Source organism: Dipodomys ordii, unplaced genomic scaffold, assembly GCF_000151885.1.
Source record: "Dipodomys ordii isolate 6190 unplaced genomic scaffold, Dord_2.0 Scaffold6, whole genome shotgun sequence".
Classification (NCBI taxonomy): Eukaryota; Metazoa; Chordata; class Mammalia; order Rodentia; family Heteromyidae; genus Dipodomys; species Dipodomys ordii.
The window spans coordinates 8,752,996-8,766,937 of NW_012267222.1; the positions used below are offsets into that span (position 1 = coordinate 8,752,996).

At 53.1% G+C, this 13,942-nt stretch overlaps 1 protein-coding gene across 1 annotated transcript; it reads left to right on the forward strand.

Moving 5' to 3' along the window:
- Positions 1-8,432: 8,432 nt before the first annotated feature.
- On the forward strand, positions 8,433-13,371 carry Nkain1 (Na+/K+ transporting ATPase interacting 1). Its single transcript, XM_013033488.1, has 6 exons — positions 8,433-8,565; positions 10,516-10,596; positions 11,856-12,053; positions 12,890-12,950; positions 13,179-13,260; positions 13,350-13,371. The coding sequence occupies exons 1-6, from the start codon at positions 8,506-8,508 to the stop codon at positions 13,357-13,359; spliced, it is 492 nt and encodes a 163-aa protein (XP_012888942.1). The 5' UTR covers positions 8,433-8,505; the 3' UTR covers positions 13,360-13,371.
- The last annotated feature ends 571 nt before the right edge of the window (positions 13,372-13,942 follow it).

Below are 13,942 nucleotides of genomic sequence, written 5' to 3' on the forward strand. Positions count from 1 at the left end.
TTCCCATGAGGCTCTGTTTCACTGCTTCTTTCAGCTGGTGCAGACATGGCTCCAGCCCCAGGTGTGGACCAGCTTAGGCCTGAGGGGCCCTTCCCTTATTGGAGTGGGTTATGAAAGGGCTGTCCCTCCCTGCTGTCACTGTGCCTGTCCCTAATGAGGGCTGGGCCAGCAGATCCCCAGGGCTTCTTCCACCAGCCTGCTGCCGGCTCCAGCCCAGCCCCTCATTTCACGCATGAGGGGCTCAGTTGAGATTCATTTTTTCAGCTGCCTCAGAAATCTACTAGGAAAGTGGCCGGGCGAGGGACTTGAGTTTGAGGGTACAGTGAAGGCTGTGGCCATGTCCTGAGCACCAATCAGGTGCCAAACATGGGCTGAGTATGTGGACTGCATAAATCTTTAGGATACTGTAAGACAGGTGCCAAACATGGGCTGATTTAGAGCTGTTTGTGGACTGTATAAATCTTGAGGATACTGGAAACAATAAGGAAACCAAGACCCAGAGGTTGTGTGGGGCCCCATGTGAGCCTCTCTCCCCTCCACCCCCCCACCCCCCCACCCCTGCCGCAGCCAACCAAAATCATTAAGACCCAGACCTGGGGTGGACTAAGCCTCCCTCCAGAAACTTCTGGGCACCTCTCTGTCTTTCCCCAGATGACCAGACTTAGACTGTGTCTAAGACTTACAGAGACAGAGCTAGAAAATTGGCCCAGGAAGTAGTTGACTTGCAGAATTGGCTGTTGAGGGCTTGGGTGCCAGAGGCTTCTGATGGGCTCCGTGGCCTTGAGCCCGGCCCCTTGCTGCCCTCGCCCCTCACCAGCTTCCTGGGGCTGAGGTGGGTCCCATCTGCATAATTCATCCTCACCCCCCACCTGGGGTTAGGCTCCTGGGGTTGGCGTCTAGACAAGCACATCCTACTGAGAACAGAGGCAGCCCTGACTCGGGGCTGAAGGTTCCCATGGCAACTGCATCCCCCTCCGCTGGCAACTACCCGATAAATAAATAATCAGGGGTGGGGGCTGGGAGCTGAGCGGGGGAGGGGCAGCAGAGGAGTCTGGGGCTTCAGGCTACACCGGGAGGGGGGGCGGCTAGTCAGAGTAGGCTAGGGGAGGGGAGTTGGTATTGCCAGGTGAGGGGAAACATGGGTGGAGAAAAGTGGCCCCATGGGACATTTGTGCAGAAGTTCATGATACCTGGCCACTGGGAGGAGGGAGATGAGGTTGAAGTTCTAACCCTGAAGCTGGTCACATGGGTGGATAATATAAGAGCTCAGAACGCTGGTAAAAGGCCACACTTGGGCATGTTCACTGTGCGTACATACTAGGTGTAATGGTACACGCCTGTGCATTGCAAGCACTCAGGCTGGATTGCCAAGCCAGGGCCACTTAGTGAGTTCTTTGTGTGTATTTGTGCTGATTCTGGGGCTTGAACTCAGAGTTTGAGTGCTACCCTGAGCTATTTTGCTCAAGGCTAGCACTCTACCACTGGAGCCACAGCTCCACTTCAGCTTTTGATGACATTTAATTGGAGATAAGAATCTCACAGACTCTCCTGTCCTGCCTGACTTCAAACCTCAATCCTCAGATCTCCTGAGTAGCTAGGATTACAAGCGTCAGAAGTTCTTGTCTCAGCAATCACAAAACAACTGGGTATGCATAGCTCAGTGCCTGGATGCTCAAGGCCTTGGGTTCCTTTCCCAGCACTGCAGCAGAGCTGGAAAAGTCCACCCTGAGCCACCAGTGAATTGTGAATTGTAAAAGGGCTGCCCTGGGTGGGCCATTCCCAGCTTTTAGGGGACCTGCATTTCCTGCAAGCAGGAAGTGGGGTGAGGTATGGGCCTGAGCTCTTGGCTATTCAGGGCCCGGACTGTAAGAAGATGAGCTGGCACCAGAGCCAGGGTGGTGGCTGGAGAGGAGGGAACGAGGTATAGATTTTAGAACCTGTGGGGCTGGGAAGGTAGCTCAGGGGTAGAGTGCATGCCTTGCAAGCATGAGGCCCTGGGTTCGATTCTTCAGCACCACATAAACAGAAAAAGCCGGAAGTGGCGCTGTGGCTCCAGTGGCAGAGCACTAGCCTTGAGCTGAAGAGCTGAGGAACAGCGCCCAGACCCAGAGTTCAGGCCCCATGACCGGCAAAAAAAAAGATTTTAGAACCTGTGCTCCACATACTGGGAAGAGCTCAGTGGGTGAGAAGCAGGAATCTCTGCCCCTGGGGAGCTTTGCCATCCAGGCTGTAGGAAGGTATGGACTTTAGCTAAAGATCAGAAAAAGTAAAGGCAGGAGCTGGGGGAGGTAGGGAATTCTGCTGAGGAATACAATTTTAAACAATTCTGATTCTTGTTATGCCCAGCCCTATGGTCAAATCACACCCATTATGTTGGCAAAGAAACTGAGGCCTGGGGGATTTAGTGACTTGTCCAAGTTTGTACCGTGTCCAGTGGCACCAGGGTTCCAATCCAGGCTCTCTGGATAAAAGCCAGAGAAGGGCGCCACGGGCGGGAGGAGGCATCTGCAGTCAAGAAGGACCAGGAAAGCCAGGCGCCGGTGGCTCACGCCTGTCATCCTAGCTACTCAGGAGGCTGAGATCTGAGGATCACGGTTCAAAGCCAGCCCAGGCAGAAAAGTCCCAATGAGACTCTTATCTCCAATGAACCACCAGGAAACCGGAAGTGGCACTGTGGCTCAAGTGGGAGAACACTAGCCTTGAGCTGAAGAGCTGAGGGACAACACCCTGGCCCAGAGTTCAAGCCCCATGACCCACCCAAAAGAAAGAAAGAAAGACCAAGACGCTGAGCATAGAATGTGTCTGCTGGATTTGGTGACACTGAGGCCACAGGTTTCCTTGGCTGAGCAGAAAGTGGGCATGGTGGTGGCAGAGGGGCGCCTTTTACAGTCTAGAGCTAGCTACATGAGCAAGGCGGGCTGGTTTTTCAGTGAGAAAGTGAGCGTTCAGGAGTGGACAGGACAGGAAGAAGAGGGAAGGGAGCAAGGATGGAGCCTCAGAGGTCAATAGCGCTCTGCAGCGCACCCATGGTGTCCCAGAGCGACTCCAGCGCCGCTGTGCAGCACTTGTGAGCCCACGGGGTCTGGCCAGGTGTGGAGAGCGCGGAGGAGGCGCTGTGGGCCCAGGGCAAGTGTGTTTTTAGAGCTGGGGCAACACTGGATCCCAGTGGCTGATGTGGTCAGCCGTGGAAGGAGCCAAGGAGCCACAGGTGCTGAAGCTCAGGGCCACGGGGTTATGTGGCCTGGATGCAGCATGAGGGGGGGCGGCAGGCACCACCCCAAGCTCAGGCCTGAGGAGCATGAGGGGAGAGGGCCAGGCAGGGCAGGCGGCTGGGGGTGCTGCTGGCTTGTAAGGTATAGGAAAGGAGCGGAGCAGAGGGGCCGGAATGAGGCGCTTTCCTGTAGACCTTGGCAGGCGAAGGAAGGCAGGGTGCTGAGGTTCCAGTCATGTGACCTCATCTGTCCCCCCAGAACTGGCGTCAGGGGCCCCCATCCTCCCTGTATTTTAGGGAAAGCCCTGGGCAGGGCTGGTAGCCTGCCTTGCCCTACCCGGAACTACAAGAGGAGGCTACATGAGTTGCTCCCAGAACTCTGTTCCTGGCCCACATAGATGTTCCAGAAGTCTGTGCCACCCGGCTTGCCGACCCGACCCGCAGATACAAATATCCCCAAAGCCACAATCCGTGCAAAGGAGCAGGCTGCCGTGGTTTCGGCAGGATTCTTCCCCTCCCAGGAGCCCTTGCCCCGAGCCGCCTGCTCGGGGCTGACAGTCACCAGGCCTGCTTCTGAGCTGCTGCACCCCGGTGGGCAAGGGGACGGCCTAGCGCTGCCAACCAGCGCTGTCACCCGGCACAGGCAGAGCTCTGAGCAGTCCACGTGGTTTTCCACTGAAACAGTAACATGAAGGCCTGGGTGTAGCTCACTGGAGGAGCGCTCACCTCACCTGCAAGAGACCCTGGGTTTTCCAACACTGCAAACAATGCTCAATAACTGTGCCATTGAGATGATAAAGCATTGCATCTCAGTTGTTAAAAAAGACAGAGTTCTGTTTGTTTGTTGTAGTGTTTGAGACAGGATCTGTGTAGCTCAGGCTGTGTGTGTGTGTGTGTGTGTGTGTGTGTGTGTGTGTGTGTGTGTGTGTGTACGTACACTGGGGCTTGAACTCAGGGCCTCATTCTCTCACTTGGCTTTTTCATTCCCAGCTGCCACTTGAGAGTCTCTCAGATTTGTCTGTTCAGGCTGGACTCCAACTTTGATCTTTACATTTCAGCCTCTTGAAATCCAGGATCTAGCTAGGATTACAAGCATGAGCCGCTAGTGCCTGGAATAGCTCAGGCTTTTCATTCTCCTTTTCTACTTCCCAAGTGCTAGGATTATAGGTATGCATCACCTAACTCTTTGGGAGGCTGAGATCTGAGGATCACTGTTTGAAGCCAGCCCAAGCAGGAAAATCTGTGAGACTTTTATCTCCAACTAACCACCAAGGAAGTTGGAAGTGGCGTTGTGGCTCTAAGTAATAGAGTGCTATCCTTGAACAAAAAAAACTCAGGCAGGGACAGTGCCCAGGCTCTGAGTTCAAGTTTCACGACCAACAAAAAAATAAAAATAGGGAAGGTATCTTTAAGTCTGTATCACCTGGTCCTGTTTATGGTGCTGAATACACTGAGTGTTATGGATCTCCCATCTACCACCCCTACTAGGATGGTGACCCCAAAAGGGACCCCAACTTACTCCCAGGGCCAGTACAGAACCCCATATAGACGAACCATTCTGTGAATATGTAAACAATGAGATTTGGAGGTCAGAGGGTGTCACGTGTCAGGTGGATGGTGAATAGATGTCAGGAAGGAAGGAAAGGTTGGGCGTGAATGGGGAGACGGGCGGATGGCTGTGAGGGTCAGGGCCAGCCAGTGGCCATGTTCAGGGACAGGAGCTCCTGGTGGGTCTTGAAGGACCCAAGCACACACCATGGAGGGAGTGGAGCTGCACTTAGACCAAGGAGGTAGATAGAACAAAAAGAAAGGAGCGGAAGAGGGGATTTGAGCTGTTGTGTAAGACTCTTGGAGGCAGGGACTGAGGTAATGATGGATTGAGCCGGATCCTCTCAGACCGTAGTGCCAAACTAAGAAGCTTAGATTGTGAGGTCCTCTATTAATTAGCCACTGTTTTTCACGTCTAATTGTCTGTCGGTTTGTGATATCTCCATGTCCTCACAACACCTTCTCTGGGGAGGGATTATCTATTCAGAGTGGGAAAGTGAACTTGCCCTGAATTATACAACACAGCTAGACTTGGAACCCGAGTCTGGGTAACTCCAAAGCAGCAGTGCTGCTTTATTATTTTTAAAGCTGTCCCCCGATGTTGATGTTCTTAGTGAGGTGGCAGGAACAGAGGGGCTTTGATCTCGTGGGTCAGGTGGGGATGGGGTAAGATCACTTGGATGTATTTGGGCAGGGCGTCTCCTCAGCCACACCATGCTCGAGGACAGCTCTGCCACAGCCTGCCCGTCCCCCATCCTCTGATGAGGACTTTCTTCCCTAGGACCAGGTACCAGATGGCATGTAAGCACCTGGTGCACCCAAACCACCAAGCTAGGTAGAGTCCGGGTGAAGGGAGGAAAATGAGAGAGCAGAGGGGAACATGACAGAGACACTGTGGCATTGTGCCCTGGGCAAACCCTGGGGCAGCGGATTGTCCACAGGTCACAGACCATGGGAAGTCAAAGCTGGATTATCTGCCAGGTGCTGGTGGCTCATTCCTGTAATCCACAAGAGAGCAAGGCCCTGAGCTAAGTCCCAGCACACGCACACACACACACACACACACAGGGTTGGCTATCTGTGGATACCTGGTGCCCTGGTTGCTATGCGTGGGTCAGGAGCCTGAGACACCACGGTCATGGTGACCTGCCAAAGCTGCTGAGCAGAGACAGACGCTCCACCCAACCTGTGTCTCTAGATACACTGGGGCGTTGATGACACACAGGTGGCAGAGAAAGGCCTATTCTGCCACCATCCTGCTGGGCAACCTTGGACACGTCACTTCGAGCCTCTTGAGTCTCAAGATGAGATAAATCCCAGTCCTGGTCTCTGCCAAGGAACAGCCAGAAAGAGATGAACTCGGAAAGAGCCCTGTCAGTAGAGCCACCAACCAGCGGCAAGCCAGATGGGAAGAGGCCAGGGTTGGACCAGGCGCTGCCAGACTCCGCTCTCTCCCTTGCTCAAGCCTGCAGCTTCCTTGGTCTCTGCCCAAGCTTCGCCATCTGCGTGGTGGCATCCAGTCCTCCTCCTCCCGCCTCCTTGCCAGGAAAAGGCTTCTGAGCACTCCTCACTTGACCAGGCCTCTTCCCCCCCCTTTCCCCAGCCAGCCCCTCTCTCCCCTCTGCTTTATTTGGTTGCAAGGCACAGATTTCAGAGGTACAGGGAGGGGGATCTGTGCTGGTGATGGATGCCTGTCATCCTAGCTACTCAGAAAGCTGAGATCTGAGTGCTGAGGTTCGAAGCCAGCCTGGACACAAAAGTCTGCGAGACTCTGATCTCCAGTTAGCCACCAAAAAGCCGGAAGTGGGTCTGTGGCTCAAGTGGTAGAGCACAAGCCTTGAGCAAAAAAGAGAGTGCAAGGATGTAAATTCAAGCCTCAGTATCAGTACAAAAAAAAAAATGGAGGGAGGGAGAATGTTTTAGGAATGGCTAGATCCTAGACCTGCAACCATTCTCCTCCTGAGACAGCCCTGTCTCCCAAGGGGGCAAACAGAGGTCGCCACACAGCTCCATTCGGTATCCTGGCAGAGACAGAGCAGCTGTGTCTCTGTTGCCCCCACAGACGCCCACTGGTCCTCAGGAGCAGCTACAGGCACATGCGCATTCCTGACCCTGTCTCTATGTCTCTCCCTCCACCCCCATTACTAGAGTTTAAACTCAATCCTTGCACTTGCTTATCTTGATGGCTTGGCTGGCCCTCTACCACTTGAGCTATAATTCCAGCCTAGCATTTTGCTGCTTATTTCTCAATTGGGGTCTGATGGACTTCTACTGGGGGTAGCATTGAATTATGGTCCTCCAAATTTCAGCTTCCCAAGGAGCTAGGATTACAGACATGAGCCACTGGCACCCAGCACCATCTCTTTGTCTCCCATTATTTGTGCTGGTACTAAGGCTTGAACTCAGGGACAGGGCATACCCCTTTTGCTTTTTTGCTCCCACTTGAGCCACACCTCCACTTCTGGCTAAATGGAGATAAGAGTCTCACAGACATTTCTGCCTGGGCTGACTTCAGACTGCAGTTCTCAGATCTCAGCTTCCTGAGTAGCTAGGATTACCAGTGTGATCACCTGGCTCCATCTCTCGGTCATTGATTATTTGGCTATGCCTAGGTTAAGCTGCTCTGTCCTAAAATTAGGAATAGAATCAGCCTTTCTTAAAGCCACAAGCACATGTGGTGGGAGGTGGCTCTCCAAAGCAGACAGATTCATTTGAGAAAGAGATAGCAGACAGTTAAACACAATAGTTATCCTCTGCACCTTAATTCTTAAGCTGATCAGATATGAGATTAAACAGAGACCTGCTGGGAAGAGAGTGGTGATTGAGCCCTACATGTATCAGTTAGCTTTTGCTGCATAACAAATCACCCCAAATTGTGACTTAAAATAGCTCAGGATTTTGTGGGTGAGTGAAATGGCTCTGATCTGGGTCAGCTGGTGGGTTGGCAAGCCCAAGAATGATGTAGGCTGGCCTCAATCACATGTCTGATGATTGACTGGCTCAATCGTTGGTTCTCTTCCATGTGTGTCTGACGGTCAGCTCTGGCCTCTTCACGCAGTGGTCTCTGTTAGGATGACAGCAGTGGGTAAACTCCAGTGCAGCTGCACCATTCACACCCGACTTGTGTTCATTTTCCGAAGTCCCATTTGAGCAGAGCAGGTGATGGATCCAGCACAACATTAGTGTGCAACGTACCACCTCTGGGCCCAGAAGCAGGAAGCAGAAGCGCAGGAGACTCCTTTTGCGTTGATCTAGGGAAGGGGAATGAAAACCATCCTTTCTCTATGGCCCAGAGATCCCATGGACCAGGACGGCCTCCAGCCAGGGATCCTTGGAACAGTGATTCTGGCTGGAGTTCACCTGCTGGCGGGGTCAGGCTACACCCTGAGTCTCCCAGCTTCTGAAGGAGGGGAAGGGATAGGCGCTCCAGTGGCTTGTGAGGAGGGTCCCCTGAGCAAGAGGGAAGATATTCTGAACCTTGGCTCCTGCTTTTCCTCAAAGTAATGACCAGTCTAACTTGGGGGCCCCCCTGACCCTCGCCCATTGACTTGTTCTACCTCCCAGCATCCCCTTGGTACTGAGAGTCTTGGGTGTCATCACCATGGAAACTGGGTCACCTGCTCCCCAGGGTCAGGGAGGTGCAGGCGACTCAGCCGGTCTCTCCACAGGTGGCTGCACTGCAGAGGCAGATCTTTGACTTCCTGGGCTACCAGTGGGCCCCCATCCTGGCCAACTTCCTGCACATCATGGCGGTCATCCTGGGCATCTTCGGCACCGTGCAGTACCGCTCCCGGTACCTCATCCTGGTATGGCTTTTCTACCCAATCCCAAGCTGCCTTTCTCTTCACCCCTGCCCTGCCCACAGAATTTCTCCCCACTCCTGCAGCCCAGCTGGGACCACCAGTGCCCGATTTCAGAGAACTAGCTGGTGTTTTCCGTAAAGAATTTTCCTGAGGGAAAAAAAAAAAACTCAAAAGAGAAAATTTTTAAATATTCTTGCCGGGTGCCAGTGGCTCACGCCTGTAATCCTAGCTACTCAGGAGGCTGAGATCTGAGGATCACGGTTCAAAGCCAGCCTGTTCAGGAAACACCATGAGACTCTTTTTTTTTTTAATTTAATTTTATTTGTGAACATACTGTACAGAGGGGTTACAATTACATGGTCAGGATAATGCATACATTTCTTACGAAGCATTGCAGCCTCCTCCTTTGGTTTACCCTTCACATCCCTTCCCAGCCTCCCCCCTACCCCCTTTTTTAAGTTTTTTTTTGGGGGGGTCCGATCGTGGAGCCTGAACTCTGGGCCTAGGCACTGTCCCTCAGCTCTTCAGCTCAAGGCTAGCGCTGTACCACTTGAGCCACAGCGCCATTTCCGGCTTTTTTCTTTTTGCTTATGTGGTGCTGAGGAATCGAACCCAGGGCCTCATGCATGCAAGGCAAGCGCTCTACCACTGAGCCACCTTCCCAGCCCTCACCATGAGACTCTTATGTCCAATAAACCACCAGAAAACCAGAAGTGGTGCTGTGGCTCAAGTGGTAGAGCGCTTGCCTTGAGCTTAAGAGCTGAGGGACAGCGCCCAGGCCCAGAGTTCAAGCCCCATGACCGATAAAATAAAATATTCTTTATTGTTATTATAAAGGGGGTACACAGAGGGGTCACATTACATAAGTCAGTAAAGAGTACATTTTTCAAAAACAAAAAAGAATTTCTTAGGGAAATATTACAAACATAAACAAGATTTGTGTGGTGGCACAGCCTCAGACTTTCAGAAAGGAGCTCTTGTCTCATCGTTGCCATAGCTCGGGGAGGGAGAGTCTGGGAGGAGACCGGTCCTCCATCTGCTCCATCTGAGTTTTCCAGCTGAGGAGCTACAGCCTTCCTGAGGTCACACAGCCAGGAAAAGCAGAGCCAGCAGGCGTGGCTATAATCCCAGTACTCAGGAGGCTGACATAGGATTGAGTTTGAGGTCAGCCTTAGTGAGACACCGTCTCAAAAAATAATAACAATGATAATAATGATCCCAGCTGGGTACCAGTAGCTCACACCTGTAATCCTAGCTACTCAGGAGGCGAATCTGAGGATCACAGTTCAAAGCCAGCATGGGCAGGAAAGTCTGTGAAACTCTTATCTCTAATCCATCACCAGAAAACTAGAAGTGGCACTGTGGCTCAAGTGATAGAGTGCTGGCCTTGAGCTGAAGAGCTGAGGGACAGTGCTCAGGCCCAGAGTTCAAGCCCCACAACCAACAACAACAAAGAATCCACCAGTTTGGAGGTATCATTCAGGAATCTGCCTTTACTTCTAAACAAGACATGGTCTCCCAGTACTGTCCTGGCTGACCACGGCCTCTGATACTCAAGTGATCCTCCTGCCTCAGCCTCTAGAGTTGCTGGGACTCCAGGTTCCACCGCTATTCCCAGAGTGACTCCAGTATGTACTAGAGATTGCCAGTTAGTCCAGTGGATGTTGTTCTCAGCAGAGTGAAGAATACCTGGATTCCAGGGCCAGTCTTCCTTCTCCCTAGCTGTGTGATCTCCTGATGCTTCGATCTCTCGGCCTTAGATTAGTGATGTCTGGACATCAATGTCTGCCCTACAGGATGTGGCTAGCACTTGTACCCCTGAACATGCTCTCTGAGGTGTCCTCCTTCTTTTCCCTGCTGAGCCCTACTGCCCTTGAGCTCTATCTCCATTGACTCATCCCCTCCTCACCCCACCCCCAGCCCCCACCCTGAACTCCCCTCTGCTTTCCCCAGTACGCAGCCTGGCTGGTGCTCTGGGTTGGCTGGAATGCGTTCATCATCTGTTTCTACCTGGAGGTTGGACAGCTGTCCCAGGTAAGCCTCAGGCCTGGCTGTGCCTTAGGGTGCACCCAAGGGTGCACCCAGACCTTTCCCATCCTGACCGAAGAGCCTCTAGTTCTTGGAAGATCATCTCTTTTAAGAGATTTCCCCCTCCCTCTATACACCCGAATAATCTGTGGCCTCCACTTCTATTTCCAACCCCTACCCTTCTCATAAACAATAACGGAACAGATGAGGAGTGGTCCGTGTGAAGAGGCAGCTGGGGAGCCCGGTGAATCCCAAGCTCAGTGAAAAAGCAGCAGCTTGTGCTGGCCAGGAAAGCTGCTCTTAGACCCTGTGAATCGTAGTTGGGTGTTTGAAGCCAGTTGGGGAAAATGCTCCCTTGGGAGAGAGACTTGTGTGGGTTCAAGGGAAGCTGAGTGGCCCAGGTCACACAAAGAGCTCTTGAAATGGGAGATTGTCTGGCTCGAAGAAGAGCAAGCCCAGAGATAGGACTTCTATTCTTAGAAATAAAGGAGGCCAAATATGTGAACAGGAGCCTTGGCTTTGTGATTTGACCCTGCTCAGTTCCAATCCTAGCTCTTAACTTTTCCCAGCAGTGTCAACCTGGGCAAAAAGACCAAAAAATAAAAATAAAAATCGTGTCTTCTGAGCTTCAGTTTCCTCCTCTAAACAGTGGAGGCAGGAATGCTACTACCTGCGGTCACCACAGAGACAAAACTATCACACATCCAAGTGCTTCACCTGATCAGCTTGCCTCCTGTGGCTAGGCAGACACTCTACCACGTGAACCATGCCCCCAGTCCATTAGCAAATCTCCGTCTGTCTGAGGAGAGCCCAGATGCCAATTCCTGGGCTGCTCACTCTGGATGAGAGGCTGAGGACCTAGACCATCCACTTCTCCTGAGACCACAGACCTTCAGAGGGAGGGGGTGCCCAGGCTCACACCTAAGGAGAACAGAGGAGACCAAGTTGGTTGGGAAGGGGTCTCTGCTGAATATCACCCATGGCTGGAGAATTGAGACTTCCCTCATTGTCCCCTCTGTGAAATTCAAAGGCTCTTGTGTGTTCAGCTCCAGCCCCTTTCCATCTCAGTGATAGAAACACGGCCACCCAGTGCCACCTGCTGGCCAAATGTGAACATGCAGGTTTAGTCTTCCTCTGTTCCCTTCACAAAGCAAGCCAGAGGGGAGGCTGCAGCTGCAGCCTGTCCAGATGTGAAGTAGGGTCTGGGAAGGGATCTCCTGGTCCTTCCCCTGCCTTGCTCAGTATCCCAGGCCCTCTGCTCCCAGGACAGGGACTTCATCATGACCTTCAATACATCCCTGCACCGCTCCTGGTGGATGGAGAATGGGCCCGGCTGTCTGGTGACGCCTGTTTTGAACTCCCGCCTTACCCTGGAGGACCACCACGTCATCTCCGTCTCTGGCTGCCTGCTTGACTATCCCTACATAGAAGCCCTTAGCAGTGCTCTGCAGATCTTCCTGGCGGTAAGATCTGCTCTCCAACTACCTACCCTAGCCCCTTTCTTTATCCCTAGTTAAGAGGGTAAGAGCTGAGCACCAGTGGCTCAGACCTGTAATCCTAGCTCCCTAGGAGGCTGAGATCTGAGGGTCACAGTTTGAAGCTAGCCTAGGCAGGAAAGTCTGTGACACTCTTATCTCTGATCACCAAAAAGATGGAAAGGGAGCAGCCTTGAGTGCAAAAGTTGAGAGACAGAGCCCAGGCCCTGAGTGTAAACCCCAGTATCAACCTTTAAAAAAAAATTTAAAAAAAAGATCTGGCCGTAAGTCTTCCAGCTGTCTGTACCTCTGCCTGGATCTATTTCCTTATCTCATGTTACCTCCCTTCACCCACTCTTGTCTGTGTGGGGAAGAGAAGTTCACGAAGACAATGAACATCAGGCCATGAGTCTATCCAGTTTAAATACCTAGAACACCCCCTGGGCCCTTGGGTAAGGCACTTTCTCTCTAAGCCTTTTTCTGTTTTGTTTTCCTTTTGTCAGTCATAGGGCTTGAACTTGGGGCCTGGGTGCTGGGCCTGAGCTGTTTTCACTCAAGGCTAGCACCCTGCACTTTGAGCCACAGTTCTACTAATGGTTTTTGAGTGTTTAATTGGAAATAAGTCTGCTGGGTCTGGCTTAGAATCATGATCCTCAGATCTGAGCCTCCTGAGTACCTAGGGTTACAGACGTGAGCCACCAGCATCCAGCTATATTTGACTCTGGAGTGTGTTGAACGTTAAGCCTCCTCCCCACCCCATTTGGCTAGACAATGTTTTGTGAAGGAGAAACAAAACAAAACTGATGTGTCATCTCTGCACCCAGCTCTTCGGCTTCGTGTTCGCCTGCTACGTGAGCAAGGTCTTCCTGGAGGAGGAGGACAGCTGTGAGTACAGCCTCTCGGGGTGTGAGGACCCCCCTGCCCCCCAACACGGCCTGCATGTCAGCACCTCGGACAGGGCTTGGCGGGAGGGTGGATGGCTGGGGTGGGCATTGCCAGCCCTCCATCCTGTCCTGGGGATGGGATCCCCCCCCAGCCCACCCCATTGCGCCCATCCCCCGCTCCCTCAGGACGCAGCCCCCCCTCTCCTAACTCACCTCCCCCCCCCCGCAGTTGACTTCATCGGTGGCTTTGACTCCTACGGATACCAGGCGCCCCAGAAGACGTCGCATTTACAACTGCAGCCTCTGTACACGTGGGTCCCGGCTGGGTGGGGCCGGGGGGCGGGGGTGCAGCCGGACGGCACTTATCCGAACCCCCTAACCCGCCTCTTGTGTCCCGCAGGTCCGGGTAGCTCCGGCCCCGCACCCAGCACCCCGGCGGCGCGGGCTGGGGTACCCCGCGGCCGCCGCCAGCCCGGCGGCGATGCGCAGGCGCGCCCCCTGCCGGCGCGCGGGCAGACTGCAGCCCAAGGAGTGGACTTGCGCTTGGATTGGACTCGCTCTTGGCCCTGGGCAGTGGGACTGCAGGACTTCAGGGGCAGGGAGGGGGATGGGGGGGTTTGTATTTTTTTTTTAAATCTCAATCTTGGCGTGGGCCAGGGCCTTCCTCCCTTTTTCAGCCTCTCCCTTTCACCCAGCATCTTGCTCTCTGGTCCAGAGAGAGAAACAGCAAGACAGACAGACAAGACAGACTCACCCCCATCCCACCACTCATTCATCAGCCCTGGGCAAACATACTGTGAACTAGGAGCAGGAGTCCTGGGTTCCAATCACACTTCCATCACAACCCACCCTGGGTGACATCTGACAAAGCCCCTTGCCTTCTCTGGGCCTCAGTTTCCCCACCTCCAGGAACTAAAGTGATCCCTTAGCAGATGGACTCTGTTAGCTTTCTCATTTGACTCTCTGTGCCCTCAGCTAGGCTGGGATTCTAAC

Coding starts and splice junctions, on each gene's coding strand:
- Nkain1 (XM_013033488.1), top strand. CDS start 8,506: ATGGCGGTCATCCTGGGCATCTTCGGCACCGTGCAGTACCGCTCCCGG. Junction 10,597..11,855: donor AGGTTGGACAGCTGTCCCAG/GTAAGCCTCAGG, acceptor CTCTGCTCCCAG/GACAGGGACTTCATCATGAC. Junction 12,951..13,178: donor CCTGGAGGAGGAGGACAGCT/GTGAGTACAGCC, acceptor CCCCCCCCGCAG/TTGACTTCATCGGTGGCTTT.